General features: G+C 41.2%; 1 protein-coding gene across 2 annotated transcripts in view; it reads left to right on the forward strand.

The window, feature by feature from the left end:
• The window catches only part of SKOR2 (SKI family transcriptional corepressor 2), a 50,332-nt gene extending 30,980 nt beyond the window's left edge, over positions 1–19,352 (forward strand). The window contains exons 5-9 of one of the 2 annotated variants that reach the window (XM_087927508.1): positions 4,525–4,590; positions 5,019–5,117; positions 12,155–12,222; positions 16,550–16,615; positions 18,635–19,352. In XM_087927508.1, coding sequence (XP_087783634.1) covers positions 4,525–4,590; positions 5,019–5,117; positions 12,155–12,222; positions 16,550–16,612 — 296 coding nt within the window. In that variant the 3' untranslated portion in view covers positions 16,613–16,615; positions 18,635–19,352. The remainder of the gene's footprint in view (positions 1–4,524; positions 4,591–5,018; positions 5,118–12,154; positions 12,223–16,549; positions 16,616–18,634) is intronic. The other variant, XM_087927509.1, reaches the window with a different exon arrangement.
• Positions 19,353–20,120: the final 768 nt, after the last annotated feature.

The following is a 20,120-nucleotide window of genomic DNA, read 5'->3' on the forward strand; positions in this document are numbered from 1 at the left end:
AGCTGCCCAGAGTTGCCAAAAACTGTGAGATGGACAGCATATAAATTTACTAAATAATTATAAGTAATAACAGCAATGTTCAAAGGCAATGTAGAAGGAGACATATAGTAGACCTCGACTATTCATTTAATGACAATTCGAAGCTACAACAACGATGAAAAAGCAGTCACACTTACAACCATTGCAACTTCCCCATGGCCGTGTGATCAAAATTCAGATGCTTGGCAACTGACTCATATTTATGACCGTTGCTTTGTCCCTGGGGGGGTCACGTGATCACCTTTTGAGACTTTCTGACAAGCATATTCAATGGGGAAGCCAGATTCACTTAACAACCATGTTGCTAACTTAACAACTGCAGTGATTCACTTAACTATTGTGGCAAGAAAGGTTGTAAAATGGAGCAAAACTCACTTAACAACTGTCTTGTTTAGCAATAGAAATGTTGGACTCAATTACCTGTATCACCTGAATGCTCTCACTACAGAGATATCCCGTTTGGGCTACAAATACCTTATGGCTGCTAGATGGCAGCCCAGATACGCGAGAGCCTTACTGTAATTATTTGCTGCCCTCTAGTGGTTGTGTATCTTTTTGCGGTTCAGATCTTAAATCCTTATTGGATTCCTAGTTTTTAGTCATGTTGGAAATCTGACAGAGACTCTAAGACTGAAGAAACCTCGAGTATGCAACATTAGGAATTGTGTGACCAATAAATCTGATTTGGTAGCATCTTAAATATTGCTTTATGTATCTAATGAGCTCACGTGACAAGAGACTCCACATTAATTAAAGCCAGTGGAAAACAGATAGTATGTACTTTATGACTTAGGAAGGGACACTGAATTGTTCAGCCCTTTGCAAAATTATAGTAAACACTATAGATATGGCTCTCCTTCTACGTATCTTAAATAACACGGAGTAAATTTATTTCTTTGTTATGTTCCCTACCTCTTTTCTCCATTCAAATGGTTTTTCTATTCCTAGGATCAAGCACTGGATTTCTTGGGACTGCGGATCCCAGAATTCCTAGCTATCATCACCAAAAGATAACTGGGAATTGGAGAATCAACCCCACAAAGTGTTGCTTAACTTTTAGACAGGTGGACTTCAACTCCATGGCTGCCTGAGGAATTCTGGGAACTGAAATCCACCAGTCTTAAAGTTGACAAGGTTGAAAAAACACTGGTCCCTGGGCTGGTAGGACCTGGCTGAGAACATCTAGTAGCAGCCACAACAACAATGTTTTGCTATTAGACTACAATACAGGCATAAGTCCTTGACTTAAGACCACAAATGAGCCCAAAATTTCAGTTGCTATGCAAGACAATTGATAAGTGAGTTTTGCCCCATTTTACAACCTTTCTTGGCACAGTTGTTAAGTGAATCATTGCATTTTCAAGACAGTACCACGGTTGTTAAGTGAATCTGGCTTCCCCATTGACTTCTCAAAGGTCACAAAAGGTGATCACATGACCCCAGGACATTGCAACTGTCATATATATTAGCCCCTTGCCAAGCGCCTGGAATTTGATCACATGACCATGGAGATGCTGCAATGGTCATAAGTATGAAAAATGGTTGAAAGACACTTTTTTTCAGTGCCATTATACTTTTGAACGGTCCCTGAACAAATGCTTGTATGTCCAGGAGTACTTTTACATTCAACCAAAGGGAAATTTTTGGAGAATGTACCTTGGACCAATTATTGTTTGGTGTGATAGACAGTTCCGTGCCGCTTCAAAAATTAGACAGTTGTATTTTTCTCCACGGTTATCCTTTGACGTGAGGTTCTTCTAACCCCTTGTGAATCTTTTCCACCTGAAAGAAGGAAGATGTTAATTGAGGCTTTGGGAGACAGGAAGGAAATTTCATATCTTTCATATTCATTGAAATATGAGCCACCAACCCATTAACAACTTCCAGTTGATTAAGCATCTTCCTTTTAATTACTCCATCAATTATATTTAAATATATATTACTGAACTTCAAGAGGAATGCCATCTCATACCATGAAGTGATGGAAACGTAAGATAATTTTAGAATTTAATAAACAAAGAAGGCATCCGTTATTAAAAAAAACAGAGCAATATAGAGTAATTGTTGATCATTTCCTTTCATTTATAATAGTAACTCATTAGAGATAGCTTCTGTTGATGAGCCAAAATATGTTTATGACTGACAGCAACAGTAACTAACATTGGCCTTCACCAGTTATTCAGACTCTAATGGATTAATCCACCAATTTAATTAATAAAAAACTCTAGTCTTAATGGTACTGAACTGTCTGCTTACATCTGCCAGAAGTCCTTGGCTTACAACCATTCATTTAGTGATTGTTCAAAGTTACAACAGCACTGAAAAAAACACTTAGAATCAGTCCTCATGCTTATGAACATCCCAGCATCCCTCAAAATTTGGTTACAGAAAACCAGGGTAAAATGGTTTCAATTTCTGGCCTTCCCAGCCAACATCCAACCAGCAAAGTCAATGGGGGAAGCCAGATACGCTTAATGACCACATTATTCACTTAATAACTGCAGGATTTGCTTAAGAACCATGGCAAAAAGATGTGAAATTGGCCACAAGTCACTTAAAAACTAGTTAAGGACTATCTTCCACATATCCAATATTATAACATTAGAAAGAAGAAACTACTGCAGATTATCTCAAACTAGGTTTCAGTCTTGTTTAGAATTAAGTCTCTATTCCATAATAGACAGACAAACAGACAGACAGATAGAAGAGAGATGATAGTTAATAGGTAGGGATAGATAGACAGATATTGATAGATGATAAAGAGAAATAGATAAGACGGACAGGTATCTGTCTCTCTGTCTGTCTACCTATCTATCAATCATCTATCTATCTATCTATCTATCTATCTATCTATCTATCTATCTATCTATCTATCTATCATCTCTTAATAAAATGGGAAAAATAGATAAGCAAATTATATTTAGCAAAAATTAAAATACCCAAAATAGCTGCAAAGGGAAAAAAAAGAAAAGAAAAGGAATTATTCGGTTTCTAATAATTTGCACAACCACTAATGTGCCCTATTTTAGACATTTAAGCCTAACCACTAGAACTTTGCTTGGAATTGTATTTGCCCTGCTGTGTGATGTTATTGTATGAAGAATAACCATCCTTGCTTACATTTTCAATTAAAATTTCTATTGTGTATTTATACTGTTAGTTTTTACATTGTTGTCTGTTCTTCAAGTATAGGTTCCCAGTAGAATATTAACTGAATCTTTCTTCCAATATTGACCAAAATTTATTTTTGCTACTACAAGCATAGATCTTATTAAATTGTTATATTTCTTGTTGGTTTTTTTTCCTGAAATTTCACCTAAGAATGTTTTGGTTTCTCTTTGAATGGTGTAAATCTTTTACCTATCCTGGCTGCCTCCGTGGCCATTTTGAAATTCCCCCTGTAGAGATCTTTGCCACTTAAGATGGAGTCTGCAATATATATATGTATATATATATATATGCATGATTTGCATGTTGCTCTCTGGAGTTATACAGAGTTGGATTAAACAGAACCAGCATTTCTGAACATGTTTTGCTATTTCACAAGAATGCAATATGATATATTGGGAGAAAAAGATCAGACGATTTAAGCCGGTGGTCACAATTGTGTGATCAAAATTTAGCCACTGTCTTAATTATTTTGAACCCTTCCCAAAGACTACTATGAACATTTTACCGGATCAAATGTAGCCTGATGCATGGTGCAAATAAATAAGAACAGAATAGATGGGATGGGATGGGATGGGATGGGATGGGATGGAATGGAATGGAATGGAATAGAAGAGAAGAGAAGAGAAGAGAAGAGAAGAGAAGAGAAGAGAAGAGAAGAGAGAATAGAATAGAATAGAATAGAATAGAATAGAATAGAATAGAATAGAATAGAATAGAATAGAATAGAATAGAATTCTTTATTGGCCAAGAGTGATTGGACACACAAGGAATTTGTCTCTGGTGCACAAGCTCTCACTGTACATACATGTACAAACAATAAAGTGATATATCAAAGATCATAGCTACAATCATTAATCATAAAATACAACAAGTGATAAATCATACCAATAGGAGATGGTAGTAAGAAAGATGAGAAGATGGGAAGGATAATAATAATACAGCCTACTGCCTTTGGGCCTAAGACAGTGCAAAGGGATTTAGATGTTTAGCAGGGCAATGGCATGCGGGAAAAAAAAAATCTTTGGGTCTAATTGTTTTGGTATGCAATACTCTATATAGCAGCATCCTGAGGGGAGAAATTGAAACAGTTTATGTCCAAGACATGAGGGGTCTGTAGATATTTTCTCAGCCCTTTTTCTGGTTCATTGCAGTGTACAGATCCTCAGTGGAAGGCAGGCTGTTTGCAGCTGTTTTTTTCTGCAGTCCTGACTCTCCTCTGAAGTCTGTGAATGTCCTGTTTGGCTGCTGTGCCAAACCAGACAGTTATAGAGGTGAAAATAATTCCTCTATAGTAATAATTCTCTTTTCATCCAGGTGACCCAATCCAGGAAACCAGCGCACCCCATTCTCTGAAAAAGGACATGGAAAACATGGGAAAAGGTAAAAAAGGTGGGGGATTTTTATAAAGATAAATAGATACAAATCTCCTAGTGAGGCTGACTTTTGTTTTAGCGGAATATCAAGACAATTAAGGGTAATATATGTTTTTTACTCCCAACCATATTTTAAGCTTGACAAGCAACATATGAATAATATATGGACCTTTTGTGTGGCTATAATTGAGATTAATGCATATGTATCAATCAATACACGACACTGGGCTATAATACTTTAAAATAATATATTGCATTGATTTGTATTCATGGATTTCTGCACAGAATCTATCCAAAGCTGCTCAAGGCATGGTACAGCCACCCTTAAGCTGCCAAAAATATTTTTCCTTTGTAATTGTGAACGTTCGGTCTTAAGAGTCAGTATGCTCACAAAATTCTTTTTTTTTTCTTTTTTCTTTTCCCTCTTTGGTCTAGAAGAACTTCAGAAGGTCTTGTTTGAACAGATCGATTGGCGCAGGAGGCTTGAACAGGAATTCCAAGTGCTCAAAGGAACCACCTCATTCCCAGTTTTCAGTAAGGTTTTGTCTTTTTAATTCATTTAACTTGAGATAATGCTGAACTACAACACCCAAAAGCCCCAGCCAATGAGACCAATAAAGGGGCGATCAGACATAGATCTCATATCATCAGACGCAGATCTAAACTAACCATTTTGAGTGCTGCAGTCACATTCTAGGAATATTCACACACGTCATGTGAAATCACTTGAAGTACTAGTACCGCTTTATGAAGCCTTAGTAAGACCATACTTGGAATACATCGTCCAGTTTTAGTCACCACATTACAAAATAAGATGTTGAGACTTTGGAAAAACTGCAGAGGAGAGCAACTAAGATGATTAGGGGACTGGACTGGAGACCAAAACATATAAAGAACAGTTGCAGGAATTGGGTGTGTCTAGTTTAATGAAAAGAAGGACTAGGGGAGACGGGATAGCAGTCTTCCAATATCTCAGGGGCTGCCACAAAGAAGAGGGAGTCAAGCTATTCTCCAAAGCCCCTAAAGGCAGGACAAGAAGCAATGGATGGAAACTAATCAAGGAGAGAAGCAACCTGGAATTAAGGAGAATCTTCCTAATAGTGAGGATAATTAACCGTTGTAATGGCTTGCCTTCAGACTTTGCGGGTGTTTCATCACTAGAGGTTTTTAAGAAGAGATAAGACAGCCACCTCTCTGAAATGGTATAGGATCTCCTGCTTAAACAAGGGGTTGGACTAGAAGACCTCCAAGGTCCCTTCCAGTTCTATTCTGAATGGATTGATTTTTTTTAAAAAAATATGTGTATTATTTCAAAAAGGGATACACTCAAACAGACTCTCCCTATAATAATTGGGAAAATATGACAGTGAATGTGAACTGGAGAAAATCATAATACAAAGATCTGCAAATAGAAGTAGAACAACTGTGGGGAAAAGAAAGCAAAGGTAGTACCAATAACGATAGGTGACTTGTGTACCATCCCAAAACACCTAGAAAACCACTTGAAAAACATTGGCATTGAGAAAAATCATCATTGGTCAATTTAAAAAGGTAGTTTTACTTGGAACAGCTTACATCCTCCAACAATATCTTTAATAATACCTTTACAGGGTTGTGTGTTGTCCCTTGCTTTATACTCTCTAGGTGCATGACTGCATTCCCACTCACTCTAGTAATACTATTACTAAATTTGCAGATGATACAACAGTGGTGGGACTCATCTATGGCGGGTGGGATGAGTCCGCCTATCGAGATGAGGTGGACCGGTTACTTTTGTGGTGTGGAGACAATAACTTGGTCCTCAATACCAATAAGACCAAGGAGCTTATAGTGGACTATAGGAGGAACAGATCAGACATCCAGCCCTTGCTTATTAATGGAGACTGAGTAGAGCAAGTGGCCAGTTTTAAGTTTCTGGGTGTTACCATAAAAGAGGACCTGACCTGGGGGGCTCACATTGCAGCCCTGGTCAAAAGGGCCCAGCAGAGATTATACTACCTGAGACTTCTCAGGAAACAACAACTGAATGAAAAATTGCTGGTGACCTTCTACCGCTGCACCATAGAGAGCATTTTAACATACTGCACCTCTGTATGGTTTGCCAGTTGCACAGGGGCAGATAGTACAGCACTCCAGAGGGTTAAAGTCATTGCCCAGAAGATCATTGGTTGCCTTCTCCCCTCTTTGGAAGAGCTTTATAACTCCCACTGCCTTAAGAAAGTTCAAAACAGTCTCAAAGATCCATCTCATCCTGGGAGCCCTTTTTTTTGAACTATTACCATCTGGCAGATGGTACAGGTTAATAAAAACAAGGACAAATAGGTTGAAAAATAGTTTCTATCCCAGGGCAGTAGCTCTTTTGAATTCTGCTGTATAGTGCAGTTCTGGTGTGGTGTCGGGGATTTTCGGTTCAATGTGTGGAGGGTGAAGGATGTGTGTTTGTGTTTATTTTCATGGTCATGATGTGCCCTGAAGATGGTGTTTGATTTCATTGTACGAGGTGCAATGACAAAAAACTAAACTAAACTAAACTAAATACCATCAAAGATACATGTTTCTCTGTCCCAGATCCTTGGAAAGGACTTGATAGGTAGATAAAAATGCCAAATCCGGTCTAAACATCTAGCTGACTGTGTGACAAACCATAATCCCTTAGGAACACAGGTTGTCCAGAGTATTAAAACATCCTATTTGAGATCACTGGAACCTCTAGCCAAGAGTAACAGAGTTGGAAGAGACCTTGGAGGTCTTCTAGTCCAACTCCCTGCTAAAAGCAGGAGATAAATAAAGCATCACAAGTTCTGAAGGCAAGCCACTGATTAATTGTTCTCACTGTCAGGAAATTTCTCCTTAATTTTAAGTGAGTGCTCTCCTTGATTAGTTTCCACCCATTGTTTCTGGTGCTGCCTTCAAGTGCTTTGGAGAATAGGTTATGGCAGCCCCTGAGATATTGGAACACTGCTATCATGTCATCCCTAGTCCTTCTTTTCATTAAACTAGGCATATTGAATTCCTGCCACTGTTCTTCATATGTTTTAGCCTCCAGTCCCCTAATCATCTCGGTTGCTCTTATCTGCACTCTTTTCAAAGTCTCAACATCTTTTTGGAAGAGTTTCTCTTCTATGTTCTTGTTTTGTTGTTGATTAGAAGCAATCTTCTCCCCAGCTTAAGTGAAGCACAAAGGGAATTCTGTTCCTCACCACAATGTCACAAAAGCCACGGTGCTCAATCTTTGCCAAGGTAAGAGAAATCCAACCAGGATCTCCCACTAGTTAATCTGGAAGAGCTAAGCAGATACAAAACACCTCCCAAAGCTTTTTTTTTCATTGTTGTCGAGGGAGGAAACATTTATTATCAGAAACCCAAGGACACGAAGAAAGCAGAAGACAATGGATCATTTGAAAAAAAGCCAAGGAACTAATTTATAGGCTCCCATTTGCTGAGTCAAGAGCCTTAAAGAGACAGCGCACCACACAGGTCAACACAAAGATACTTAAAAAAAAAAAAAGACAAGATACACAAGGTTGTTGTAAAGGTTAGGACGAGTAATGCATGTTAACCACTTTAAATACGGTATACCACATCTTTGTAGAGATAGTTGTATACACATATATGCCTGTCATATATGTCTCCTTCCAGGGAAAGGAATGTGATGCAGGAGTGCAGGAAAGAAGAGAAAGCCAAAGAAAGATAAGACATGAAAAAAGAAAATAAAACTTTTTTCAACCCCGCCCCCAAGATAAGAGCATTCATTGTATTTCTCCCTAGCTTTCTATTCTTGCAAAACATCCTGGCTCTAGATTCATCTACCATAGGGGTGGTCCAGCTTTAAAACTTGTGGACTTCAACTCCCAGAATTCCCTAGACAACATGGCTGGCTGGGGAATTCTGGGAGCTGATGTCCACAAGCCTTTAAGAGACCAAAGTTGGACACCCCTGATCTACCACTTCATGCGGTTGCTTTTTTTCCTTTAATCTTCCCATCTTTTCGCGTCTGAGGATCTCCTCAACCTCATCTTAGTGTGATTTCTCTCCCTCTCAACTCTTTCACTCTTCCTCTGCGTAATGGTGCTGCAATTCAACCCTCATTCTCTCCATATGACCAAAACACATCAGCCTGTTGATTCCATCCCGGGAATTCATTTTTATATACAGTCCACTTTCATGCTGAACTCAGTCATCCTGCTTGGGCGGGGAAGGGGGTTGGACTAGATGACCTATAAGGTGCCTTCCAACTCTGTTAATCTGTAATCTGTAATCCTTGGTCCTTGTATTATTACACACACTTATTAATCCAGATAGCCCTTGACTTAACAACCACTATTCAATCAGAACTTTCTTTGCTCAACCTGTTGACTGCTTTTTCTTCTTTTTTCTTTTATATATATATATAAATTTATACATACATACACACACACACACACACACACACACACACACATATATAAATTTGTAAAAGGGGAGGAACATTCATTGCTTTTTCTCTTCTTTCAGCACTCAGCCAAGTTGGACTCTACATGTTAGATGTTAAATTTAATTTACCACTTTTTCCTCCTTTTTTGTACACTATTTGTTGTCGTTGTTATGGTTGAATGGGTTTTTTTTTTGCTAATTTTGTTTTACTGTCCTGTATTTTATTCTCTATGATAAAACAATACATTTATATATATAAAAAACAAACTTCCTTTGCTAAGCATGGAGGTTATTCAATGAGGTAGGCCTGATTTTACAACTTTTTTGCCATGGTTGTTAAGTGAATCACTGCAGCTGTTAAGTGAATCAGGTGGCCATTAAGCGAATCTAGCTGCCCCCCCCCTTGACTTTGCTTGTCAGAAGCTCCCTAGGAAGGTTGCAAATGACAATCCCATCGTAAATTGTTAATGTTTTTAAATTTAGCAGCTGGAGCTGTGCGGTTGTACAATGAGCCAGAACACACAGTTATAGTTGATTGACTGGAGAGGGGTGGCTCCTGCGGGAGGCAACCTGCACTATGATTGGTTGCTGTGGGTGTGGAGGGGGAGGTTCCCTTTTTTCCCGCCTTTTTTCTTCTGGGTTCTCTGCGGGCACTGAGATTTACCTCATGATGCTCCTGTTTCCTTAACTATCTAGTTTGATGCAAAATATATTTCTTTATTTAAAGCTACAAGTGTCGAACTTCATTTGAATACCTGCTGCCCGATTTCCTGACATAAATGGCTGTTTCCCAAACACGCACATTTTGATTAGATAACTGTGAGGCTGATGCAAGAGTCATAAGTGTGAAAACTGATCATAACTTGCTTTTTGTAACTGTGAACGGTCATTAAACAAATGGGCATAACTCGAGGACTACCGATGTGTGTCATCGAAGCGCCAATTTCTAGCAATCACATTTCCAGATCAGTGATGGCTAACCTTTTCAGCACCAAGCCAAAGCACGCACATGTGCACCCCCAAAATGCAGTGTGCATGCATCCCCTGTGCATGTGCCCGGCGCATGCTCACAAGTCCTCACGCATGCGCTCATGTCTTCCGGGCATGCACACACATCCTCCACGCATGCACCCTGCCCCGTGCATGCACCCTACCCCCACACATGCGTTTCCCGCATGCACGGCAGAGACCTGAAGACCAGCTGGCCGATGGGAGGCACGCAGCAGAGTTGAGGTGATGGCTCGTGTGCCCACAGAGGGGGCGGTGTGTGCCATCTCTGGTATGCGTGCTATAGGCTTGCCATCACAGACATAGATAGTTCCTTTCCATAAAGATTTATCCTTAAAACTATCCCTTCAAGTCTTCCAGTGATGTAATTTAGTATCAGCTGGCTGTCAGGACTCCAACAAATCCACCCCCATTCAAATCATAAGTCTCTAACCGCATCAGAGAAAAGAAAATTGATTTATTAGAAGTGGATATATTGGTGTTGGCTGGATGCAGCCGATGCTAAATTACATCATTCATTTCCCCCTTGACCCTGGTCTCCCCCTAAACATCCCCTGGATGTGTATTCTCCAATGGGATACATCCATCCCCAAGAGTCTGGGTGATTATCTAGGCACTTAAGGAATGCACTGTTTTCCCCCACTCCCTTTTTCTGGCAGCTAAAAAGACCAAAGGAGTATCTTTTTAGTCGACAGGTGCCTTCATCACCTCTGTAATTGAGTTCATCCACCTCACTATTGGTCCTCCTCTTCTTCTCCTTCCTTCCACCTTTCCCAGCAGGAGAGCCTTCCCAGTCATCTAAGTCATGTTGTCCCAAAGGTGCTTTTTCAAAAGGCACCTGGATTTTGTTTCTCCATGAAGGTGTTTTGCTTCTCACCCAAGACACTTCTTCACTACTTCAGAACTGTTCTTCAGAACTGAAGGAAGCTTCTTGGATGAGAAGTGAAACCATTTCAAGGAAAAACAAAGTCATGTTGCCTTTTGGAAAATGGTTTGAGCCTAGATGTTTGTGCCTTGAAGCGAGAACTCTAGGTTGACATGGGATTATCTTATATTATCTTATAATATAAGATACATGAAAAGCAGATTTAAAAAATGTTCTTTCACATATCTGCTGCCTCCAACTTGATTAGGCTACCAAGTCAGCTGCAAATATCTGGATAACTACCAGAACACAGCTAGAAATGATATATCATAATCAACTTGAATTTTGAAGGCCACATCTGGTAGCTTTAGATGTGGTGCCTCCAAGAGATGGAATTATAATTCCTGTTATTCCTAAATTACAGTACAATACTGCAAATATAAAACAGATAGTCCTCACTCGTTCAGCGACCATTCAAAATTGCTGAGCAAGTGGTACTTATGACTGGTCCTCAAACATGCCACCATTACAACACCCCTGTGTTCACATGATCATGATCCACATTATTGGCACTTGCAACAGTTGCAGCTTCCCTTGATCTTGTTATTGGCATTTGCGATCTTTCCTCCCGGCTTCCAGCAAGCAAAATCAATGGAGAAGCCAGCAGGAAATGTTGTAAGTCACTCAGATAAGTCTTCCCCACATGGTGGAAACCGCTGCAGGTCCAAAATCGTTCACCATGCCACTGCAGCCACCCGTGTGCCTTCCGCCACCCAGCAGCACTTATCTCTCTGTGGAACGGCTTGTGAACCTGCTGGGACTTACAACTTCCTGCTGGCTTCCCCAGTGACTTTGCTTGTTAGAAAGTGGCAGAAAGTTTCAAGGAGGGCCTTTGTTTAAGTAATCATGATTCACTCTTAATAATGGCAATGCGGAGTGCCTGGATTGCTACTGTTAAGCAATGCAGTCATGTGACATCATGCTTTATCACCACATCGCTTAGTGACAGAATTTCCACTCCCAATTACCATCATTAACTGAGGACCACCTGTATACAGACTGAGGATAATTGCTTAAATATTTTATTTCATGTAAGATAACAGACTTCCTACAATCTAACGCCACTGCACATCCAGATCTGCTCTTTTTTTCAGCCATCTTTTTTTTTCCAGTGCAAAATTATCAGAGAGTAACAAACTGCAGTGTTTTGGAGGGTGAATTGGTAGTGTCTAACAAGAAAATTTTTCATGTACTTTTTTGTTTTTGTCCTTTTCTTTTTGCACAGATAATTTTCAAGATCAGATGAAGCGGGAGTTGGCCTACAGAGAAGAAATGGTTCAACAATTACAGATTGTAAGATTCTCCTCTGCTGAGTGGCTTTGGATTAAAAATTCCCTCGTCTGAGAGCTTAGCCCAGATGTCTGTGAATATTTGCCCTGGTTGGAACAAAGGAATTTGGGATTTTCTTTTCATGCAGAGCATTAGGGTTTCTTTGATTATTTTCTGTCTTTGAGATGATCTTGACTCTCGGCAACTGCCTGCAATTTTTCTTGGCCATCTTGTCAGAAGTAGTTTGCCATTGTCTGCTTTTTAGGGCAGAGAAAATGGGATCGTGCCAAGGTCATCCAGCATAAAGTGCACAGAGTGGAACTAGAACTCACTGTCTCCCAATTTGTATCTTGGTGCCGTAACCGCTATATTTAGCCCTCAACCTAGGACCTTAATGCGGTCCAGAATTTCTATTGTATGTCATAGAATGTTTTACCAGTTACTAAGATTTCAGGGCAGTTTCTGCAAAAAAAAAAAAAATCCCCATAGGAATGTATAGACTCACTTTACGACTGCCATGTTCGCTTTACAACTGCCCCATTTGTTTAAATGACCACCACAAATAAATGGTCATAAAATTGAATTGAGTCACTCGAGTAAGTCGAGTCACTCACGTGACCAATTTTAGATATATTTTTTTGTGATGATCATTAAGTAATTGAGGCAGTTGTAACGTGAACGTGATAAAAGCAAGTTCATACATTTCTATGGGGATTCTTTATGGAGAAACTGCCCAAAAATCCTGGAAATTGGTAAAACATTCCATCACTTTTCCTTTCATGAATCAAGGGAGAGTTAGTTTGGTCTAGTGATTAAAGCAGCAGGCTAAAAACTAGGAGACTGTGAGTTCTAGTACTACCTCAGGCATAAAAGGTAGCTGAATGACTTTGGGTCAATCACCAGGAGACGGTGAGTTCTAGTCCCACCTTAGACACCAAAGTTGGCAAGGTGACTTTGGGCCAATCACCAGGAGATGGTGAGTTCTAGTCTCACCTTAGACACCAAAGTTGGCAAGGTGACTTTGGGCTAATCACCAGGAGATGGTGAGTCCAACCTTAGGTATGAAAGTTGGCTGGGTGGCTTTGGGACGGTCCTTCTCTCTCAGCCCAGCCCACCTCACAGGGTTGTTGTTGTGGACAAAATAGGAGAAGTAAGGAGTATGAGGTATGTTTGCCATCTTGAGTTACCTATAGATGTAATCAGGGTGGGATAAAAAAAAAATCCAGGATAAATAAAGAAGACTTTCAGCTGATGGTTTGGCCAGCTTACTGTCAAAGATCCAAAAAACAGCTGAGCTTTTCTGTAGTCATCAGACAAAGAAGCAGTAGATCTGTTTGGCCAACCATGGGAGATGCCTCCTGCCCCATCAGCTTTCTTCAGTTTCTGTGTAGTGCTGTGAGTGTCCACAGAAACCTAACAAGACAAAATTTCCTTTAAGAGGAGCTTGATTGCACACCCACACACATACACATCTCCCTGTACTTTTCTTGCCAAGGTGATAGAAGGGTTTCAAGCTAGAATAGGCTTTTTAAGGCAACCCAATCTCCCAGTGCCCTCTGCTGCTTCCTTTTAGTATTGCACCCACCCAGCAGCTCGGTAGGGGACCCCATTACTATCTACAATTACAATAAACCTCAATTAGGAGAATCTTTTTTCCATTTTTCTTCTGGGTTTGTAAAGAAACTTATTTTACTGCTTTCTGGTGGAATGATCTCCTTGACTTACATACACGCTACTATTTCTTCCTCCTATTTTCCCAAGAGCAGCACCCTTGTGACATAGGTTGGCTGAGAGAGAGTTATTGGCCCAAAGTAACACAGATGGTGTTTATGCCTAGCGGGGGACTAGAACTCAGAGTCTCCTGGTGATTGGCCCAAAGTCACCTTGCCAACTTTCGTGCCTAAGTTAAGACTAGAATTCACCGTCTCCATCCAGTTTTCCTGCCAAGTTGGGACTAGAATTCCCAGTCTTCTAATTTCTAGCCTGGTGCACTAACCACTAGACCAGTGGTGGCTAACCTTTTGGGCTCCAGAATGCAATGCGTGCCCCCCCCTTTCCACATCCCCTGTGCATGCATGCGCAATTCCCACCCCCACCACCCTTACCTGCACTGCGCCTCACAGCTGATTTTTTGGCTGGTTTGAGGCCTTTTTCGGCCCCCAGAGGCTTAAGGAAAGCCTCTGCAAGGCTTTTCAGGATGAATTATAGGCCCGTTTCATCACTTCCGGTATTACAGGAAGTGACGAAACGGGCTTATAATTCATCCTGAAAAGTCTTGCAGAGGCTTTCCCCAAGCCTCTGGGAGGCCGAAAAAGGCCTCAAACCAACTGAAAAAAAATCAGCTGTGAGGTGCGTGCATGTGCAGTGAGGTATGTTTGCCTGCGGCTCACGTGCCAGCACAAATGGCTCTGCGTGCCACTTGTGGCACGCGTGCCATGGGTTCGCCATCACGGCACTAGACCAAACTGTCTCTCATTGACATCCCAAAACATCCCCTTTCCTAGGTCAATGGGAAATGAGTCACTGGGCCTTTCTCCTTGACTGCTCTTCCCTTGCCAACAGAGAATCAAGATCTGTCAGCTGGGGCTGCAAAGAATGATGTGCGCACAGGGTGTGAGAAAATACGTTAATAGAACATCTTTTTGCCTGCTGCTGTATGTTAGCCTTTCACCGTCTCCACTAAGAGACCATTATGTTTTATTCCTGCCTGCATAGGTTGCTGTATCCCTAGGAGTTCAAACTGGCACAGATGGTGCTTGTCATGTTTTTATCCTCACAACAAAGACTTGCCATGTTGAAGCGGCGCTTTGTTCAATGACCCTTTGTAGCCATGGCGCATATATTTGCTTTTTCAATGAAGAGAGCTAGGCACAGAACCTGGCCATCTCTGTGACATTCTCACCGGTTAAGTTAGCTTAACTTCGTGCATGACTAGGCCTGTTTGGGGCTGAGTACAACAACATCCTGAGAATTAATTGATTGGGCCAGCTGATCTTATCAGGGTTCTCCCGGCACATGAACCCTCTCATTAAACCAGTTAGGCAGATTGTAGGGACAAAGTCAATTGGTTGTAAAAAGGTGGAAGAGTGATTGCAATTTGTTTCCTCTCGGATCTAGTGGAAAGTATCAGAACCGGGCTGACAAAATCCAAACAGTGGTTACAGTAGATGGCAACAAAAATTGGGAATTCAGATGTGCTGCTGCCATCTAGTGGCTGTACAGAATCTTGCAGACTAGATTTAGTTGCTCTCTCTGTGTGTGTGTGTGTGTGTGTGTGTGTGTGTGTGTGTGTGGAGTGCAACGGTATTGGTAGCTTTTATGATGTGGACTTCAATTCCCAGATATGTACCAACTCCCAGATATGGACTTCAACTCCCTGAATTCCCCAGCCAGCATACTGGCTGGGGAATTCTGGGAGTTGAAATCCACACTCCTTAAACTTACTGAGGTGGAAAAACACTGGTATATAGTGTGTTATCTGAACTTTGAGATTGGCAGAAGAGACGAGGACACAGTGGTGGGCTGCAACCAGTTTAACAACTGGTTCGGTGAGTGCGCACTTTGCAGGCATGTGCAGCATTCAAAAAATACCCATTTTAAGTTTCAAAATTATCTTCTATGTCAGCGCTGGTGAGTAAAAGAGCTAAGGTCCAGCAATCCGCTGTGCCGCGCTAATCAGCTGAGCTAAAAAGCAGGGAAATACAGGACAGGAAAGGGCAGGGGTGGGTGGGCAGGGCCAACTGCTCACCAGAACTGCCGGTTCGTGAGAACCGGTGCGAACCAGTATTAGCCGACCACTGAGAGGACCATAAGTCATCTTTAACCTGATTTGTGAGGGGTGGAGAGAGAAAACACAATGTGAAAAGGTTCTTGATACCCTCCAGAATCATCTAGAAATTAAAACTTGGATTGAAGTACTATATTATACTACAGGGGTGAGCGTCTATGGCCCCTTTGCACCCTCAACTCCCTGAGAGACCATGGTACCCAACATGACTGGCTCAGGAATTCTTGGAGTTGAAGTCCACAGGGTGTAAAGTTGCCCACACTGTGGTACAATATTGGAACCCAGGCATTCAATGGCATTTTGCCCCCTGCAAATGCCATTTTACTTTAATAGAGGAACCTTTTCTGTAGGAACCATCCCTTTTGTTCGATTATATATTTACTCATTTCAAATGAAATATGCACACATTATATCTGCATCCATCTTATGGTCTGCAAAATAGATACGATTGCTTTCCTACCAGGAATTTTAGATTTGTGGGCTTAAAAGGTGCCTTCTTTCTTGTCTCTTCTTTCTTCGCTAACTCATTGCTGCTGAGTGAGATGTTTCTCTGTTTTCTTTCAGATCCCCTATGCAGCAAGCTTGATCAGGAAAGAAAAACTTGGCACACATCTCAGCAAAAGCTAAAAGGTGAGCTCGCACGAATAGGGGATGGGCCCCAAATATTTTTTGCCAATGTGGCTATTCGGTTTTTGCTATATGTCCTTCAGGGAGATCTCTGAGGACGTGAATTTGACAATCTTGCTGCACCGTAATAAAACAAAACAGGGATCACATGATCCCCTTTTGTGACTTTTTGGCAAGCGAAGTCAATGGGGAAGCCAGATTCACTTAACGACCATGTTACTAACTGAACAACTACAGTGTTTTAGTTACTTGGATGAGTTATGAAACAAATTAACAAACTTTGGTCCAGTTGCCATGATTTAACCTTTTAAAAATACTTTTGGCTTGAACGTTGAACTATGTCTTCAATGACATACTGCAACATTTGTTTTAAGCAGAGTCAAGAAAAGAAAAGTTGCTTCAAATGTTGACACGACTGTATTTCCCTCTTATTGCCTGCAGTTTAGGACAGTGAGGAATGGGGTGAATAAATTCACTGTTTTGAGAGGCACTGCTGAACAGTCACAATGAAGTGATGAAGCCCATCGCTCGTGTTCCCGAGAGCTGAAATTAAAGGCACTGTCACAATTCTGTGATTTTCAACCCTCAATCTCTCCAGAAACATTTGAATTTGACCTGCAGTCACTTTTTGTTTTGCTGACTCAGAAATGCTGAGAACAAATAGCAAAGAAAGCCATTCACTCACTGTCCTGTCCCTGGAGGGTTTTTTTTTTTTTTTAAAGCCCTTCACTAGCTGGACTAAACGAAGATTTTGTCAGGTCAGACTTGATTCTTGATTATGCACCTTGGATATATCCATGCATCTTTCATTGCTGTAATATGGAATTCGATTGTCATTGCCACATTCTCAAGTTTCGCTTAAGCCCCACTGATCTATGACCTTAGGATCTTCTGGTAGCTTCATGTCTAAGTACTATCTTGATATAATCCCACTTAGTGTATAATCCCTCTTGGAATACTGCATTCAGTTTTGATCACCATGATATAAAAAAGATGTCTGAGACTCGAGAAAGAGTGCAGAGAAAAGCAACAAAGATTATTAGGGGACTGGGGGCTAAAACATATGAAGAACCATTGGAGGAAGTGGGTAACTCTAGTCTAACACAGTGCTTTACAGAACCTCTAAGTGGTTCACAGAGTCAGCCTATTGCCCCCATCAGTCAGGGTCTTCATTTTACTAACCTAGGAAGGATGGAAGCAGGGGCGGGGGTGGGAATTCAACCGGTGTAACAACTGATTCAGTTAGCGCATGTGCAGCATTTGCAACTCACCTTTTGCTGCAACCACTGTGCATAAAACAGCCGACGCATGGCAATACGCTGCGCCACACGAATCAGCTGAGCTGGAAAACCCAGAAATAAAGCGCAGTCTAGAGCAGGGGTGCGTGGGAGGGCCCAACAGCTGATTGTCAGAGCGAACTGGTTTGCTCCCAGCTGATCTTCGGAGCTACCGGTTCCCTTGAACCGGGTCGAACCGGTAGGATCTTAGCCCTGGATGGAAGGCTGAGTCAACCTTGAACCGGTGAGAATGGAACTGCCAAACTGCAGGCAGCCAGCAGTCAGCAGAAGTAGCCTGCAAGGACCAGGGGTGACATGATAGCAGTCTTCCAGTCTATGAGCAACTGTTGTAAGGAAGAGGGAGTCAAGCTATTCTCCAAAGCACCAGAGGGCAGGACAAGAAGCAATGGATGAAAACTAATCAAAGAGAGAAGCAACCTAGAAATTTCCTGACAGTGAGAACAATTAATTAGCTGAACATCTTGCTTCAGAAGTTGTGGGTGCTCCATCACTGGAGGTGTTTGAGAAGAGATTGGGTGGCTATTTGTCCAGAATGGCATAGAGTCTCCTTCTTAGGCAGAGGGCTAAACTAGAAGGCCTCCAAGTTCTCTTCCAACTCTGTTATTCAGCATTCAGTTTTGAAGACCAATCAAGGTTGGCTAACCTAGATGCCCTTTAGCTATATAGTGAGCTCCATTTGGTGGGCTCAAACCTTTCTGACGTTTCCTTTTCTCTGTCTTTCCAGCAAGACCACAAGACCCTCTTGTAAGATACCACTCATCACTCTGAGTTTGGATGTATCTAGAGACTGAAGATGGAAGGACTTGGGGCATTTCAGAAAAACAATACGGAAGAAATAAAAACGGCGCTTCTAATGTCAAGCGGCCTCAAAGCTTTACGGACAGCCATAAACATTAGAAAGTAGCAGCCATTTATTAAGAACCAAAAGGGAAATTAAAGGGAGGGTGGGGAAAAACTGGAAATACACCTTGGATTTTGTTTGATGGTACCAAAGGTTTGTTCGGTGATTTTTTTAGAAGGACTCCGGGATGTGATAGAAACTGTGGAAAGGCTGTGGCCATCCTGACTGATCCACGGGCATAGGATCTCATGGTGCTTTCAATTCCAATGCTATGAAACTCATTTGGGATGTTGGCTCTTCTCCTTCGGCAGAACAATTCTTCTACAGAATGAGATCTAAACAGACCTGGGAGAGCGTCATCCCTGGACGTATTGATGGAAACGCATTAGCCATATCCGGCTCTTTGTGAAAGGGAGACCACATTACACAACAGCGCTCACAACTTCCTTCTTCTTTTTCCAAGTTCTCCCATGGTACTTTGCTTGCTGTACAAATGAAGATGATAATCCTTCCGGAAATATTTTACAATGTACGATTGAGTGTAATTTAAAAGGAAAAAAAATTATAACCACTCAGACTAAAACAAAAACAAAACAAAGGTATTTAACTCTGTTGTAGTTTCTTTAACATTCATGTGGATTAAAACAAAGTCTATAATAAAAAAACTGAAAACTATACGAGGTGACAGCTTGTCCTTTCTCACGCTTCAGTTCCTGTCTTGTTTAACGAACTTCTTGCTGTCTTGTGTGTCTCGCAACTAAGGGAAATTTTGTTGGTTGCAATACTGAATACATTAGAAATGTGGGAATTTAATTCTGCCCCAAGCTCAGTAATTCGATTAACTGGCTGACCTTTGAACTGAATACAGGTAGTTCTGGACTTGCAACGGTTCATTTAGTGACCCTCCAAAGTTGCAACGGTACTGACAAAAAGCGACCCGGACATTTTTCACACTTTGAACCGTTGCAGCATCCCCATGCAAAATTCAGACACTTGGCAACTGATTCATATTTATGACGGTCGCAGTGTCCCGGGGTCACCTGGTCACTATTTGCAACCTTCTGATAAGCAAAGCCAATGGGGAAGCCAGATTCACTTAACAGCCGCGTTACTAACTTATCTGCAATGATTCGCTTAAGAACCATGGCCCCAAAAAAAAGGTTTTAAAATGGGGCAAAACTCAATTTAAAACTGTCTCACTTATCAACATAAATTTTGAGCTCAGCTGTGGTTGTAAGTCAAGGACTAGTTGTAAATCACTTTCCAACTCTGGGAGATAAAGATCACCAAAACTCACAGTCTTTTTTTCCATGAAAAATCAGGCTTGTTCCATAGTGGCAATATCCCCACATATGTTGCTGGAGGCTGT

Source organism: Pseudonaja textilis, chromosome 2, assembly GCF_049901715.1.
Source record: "Pseudonaja textilis isolate UNSWEBS1 chromosome 2, rPseTex1.2, whole genome shotgun sequence".
Taxonomy (NCBI): Eukaryota; Metazoa; Chordata; class Lepidosauria; order Squamata; family Elapidae; genus Pseudonaja; species Pseudonaja textilis.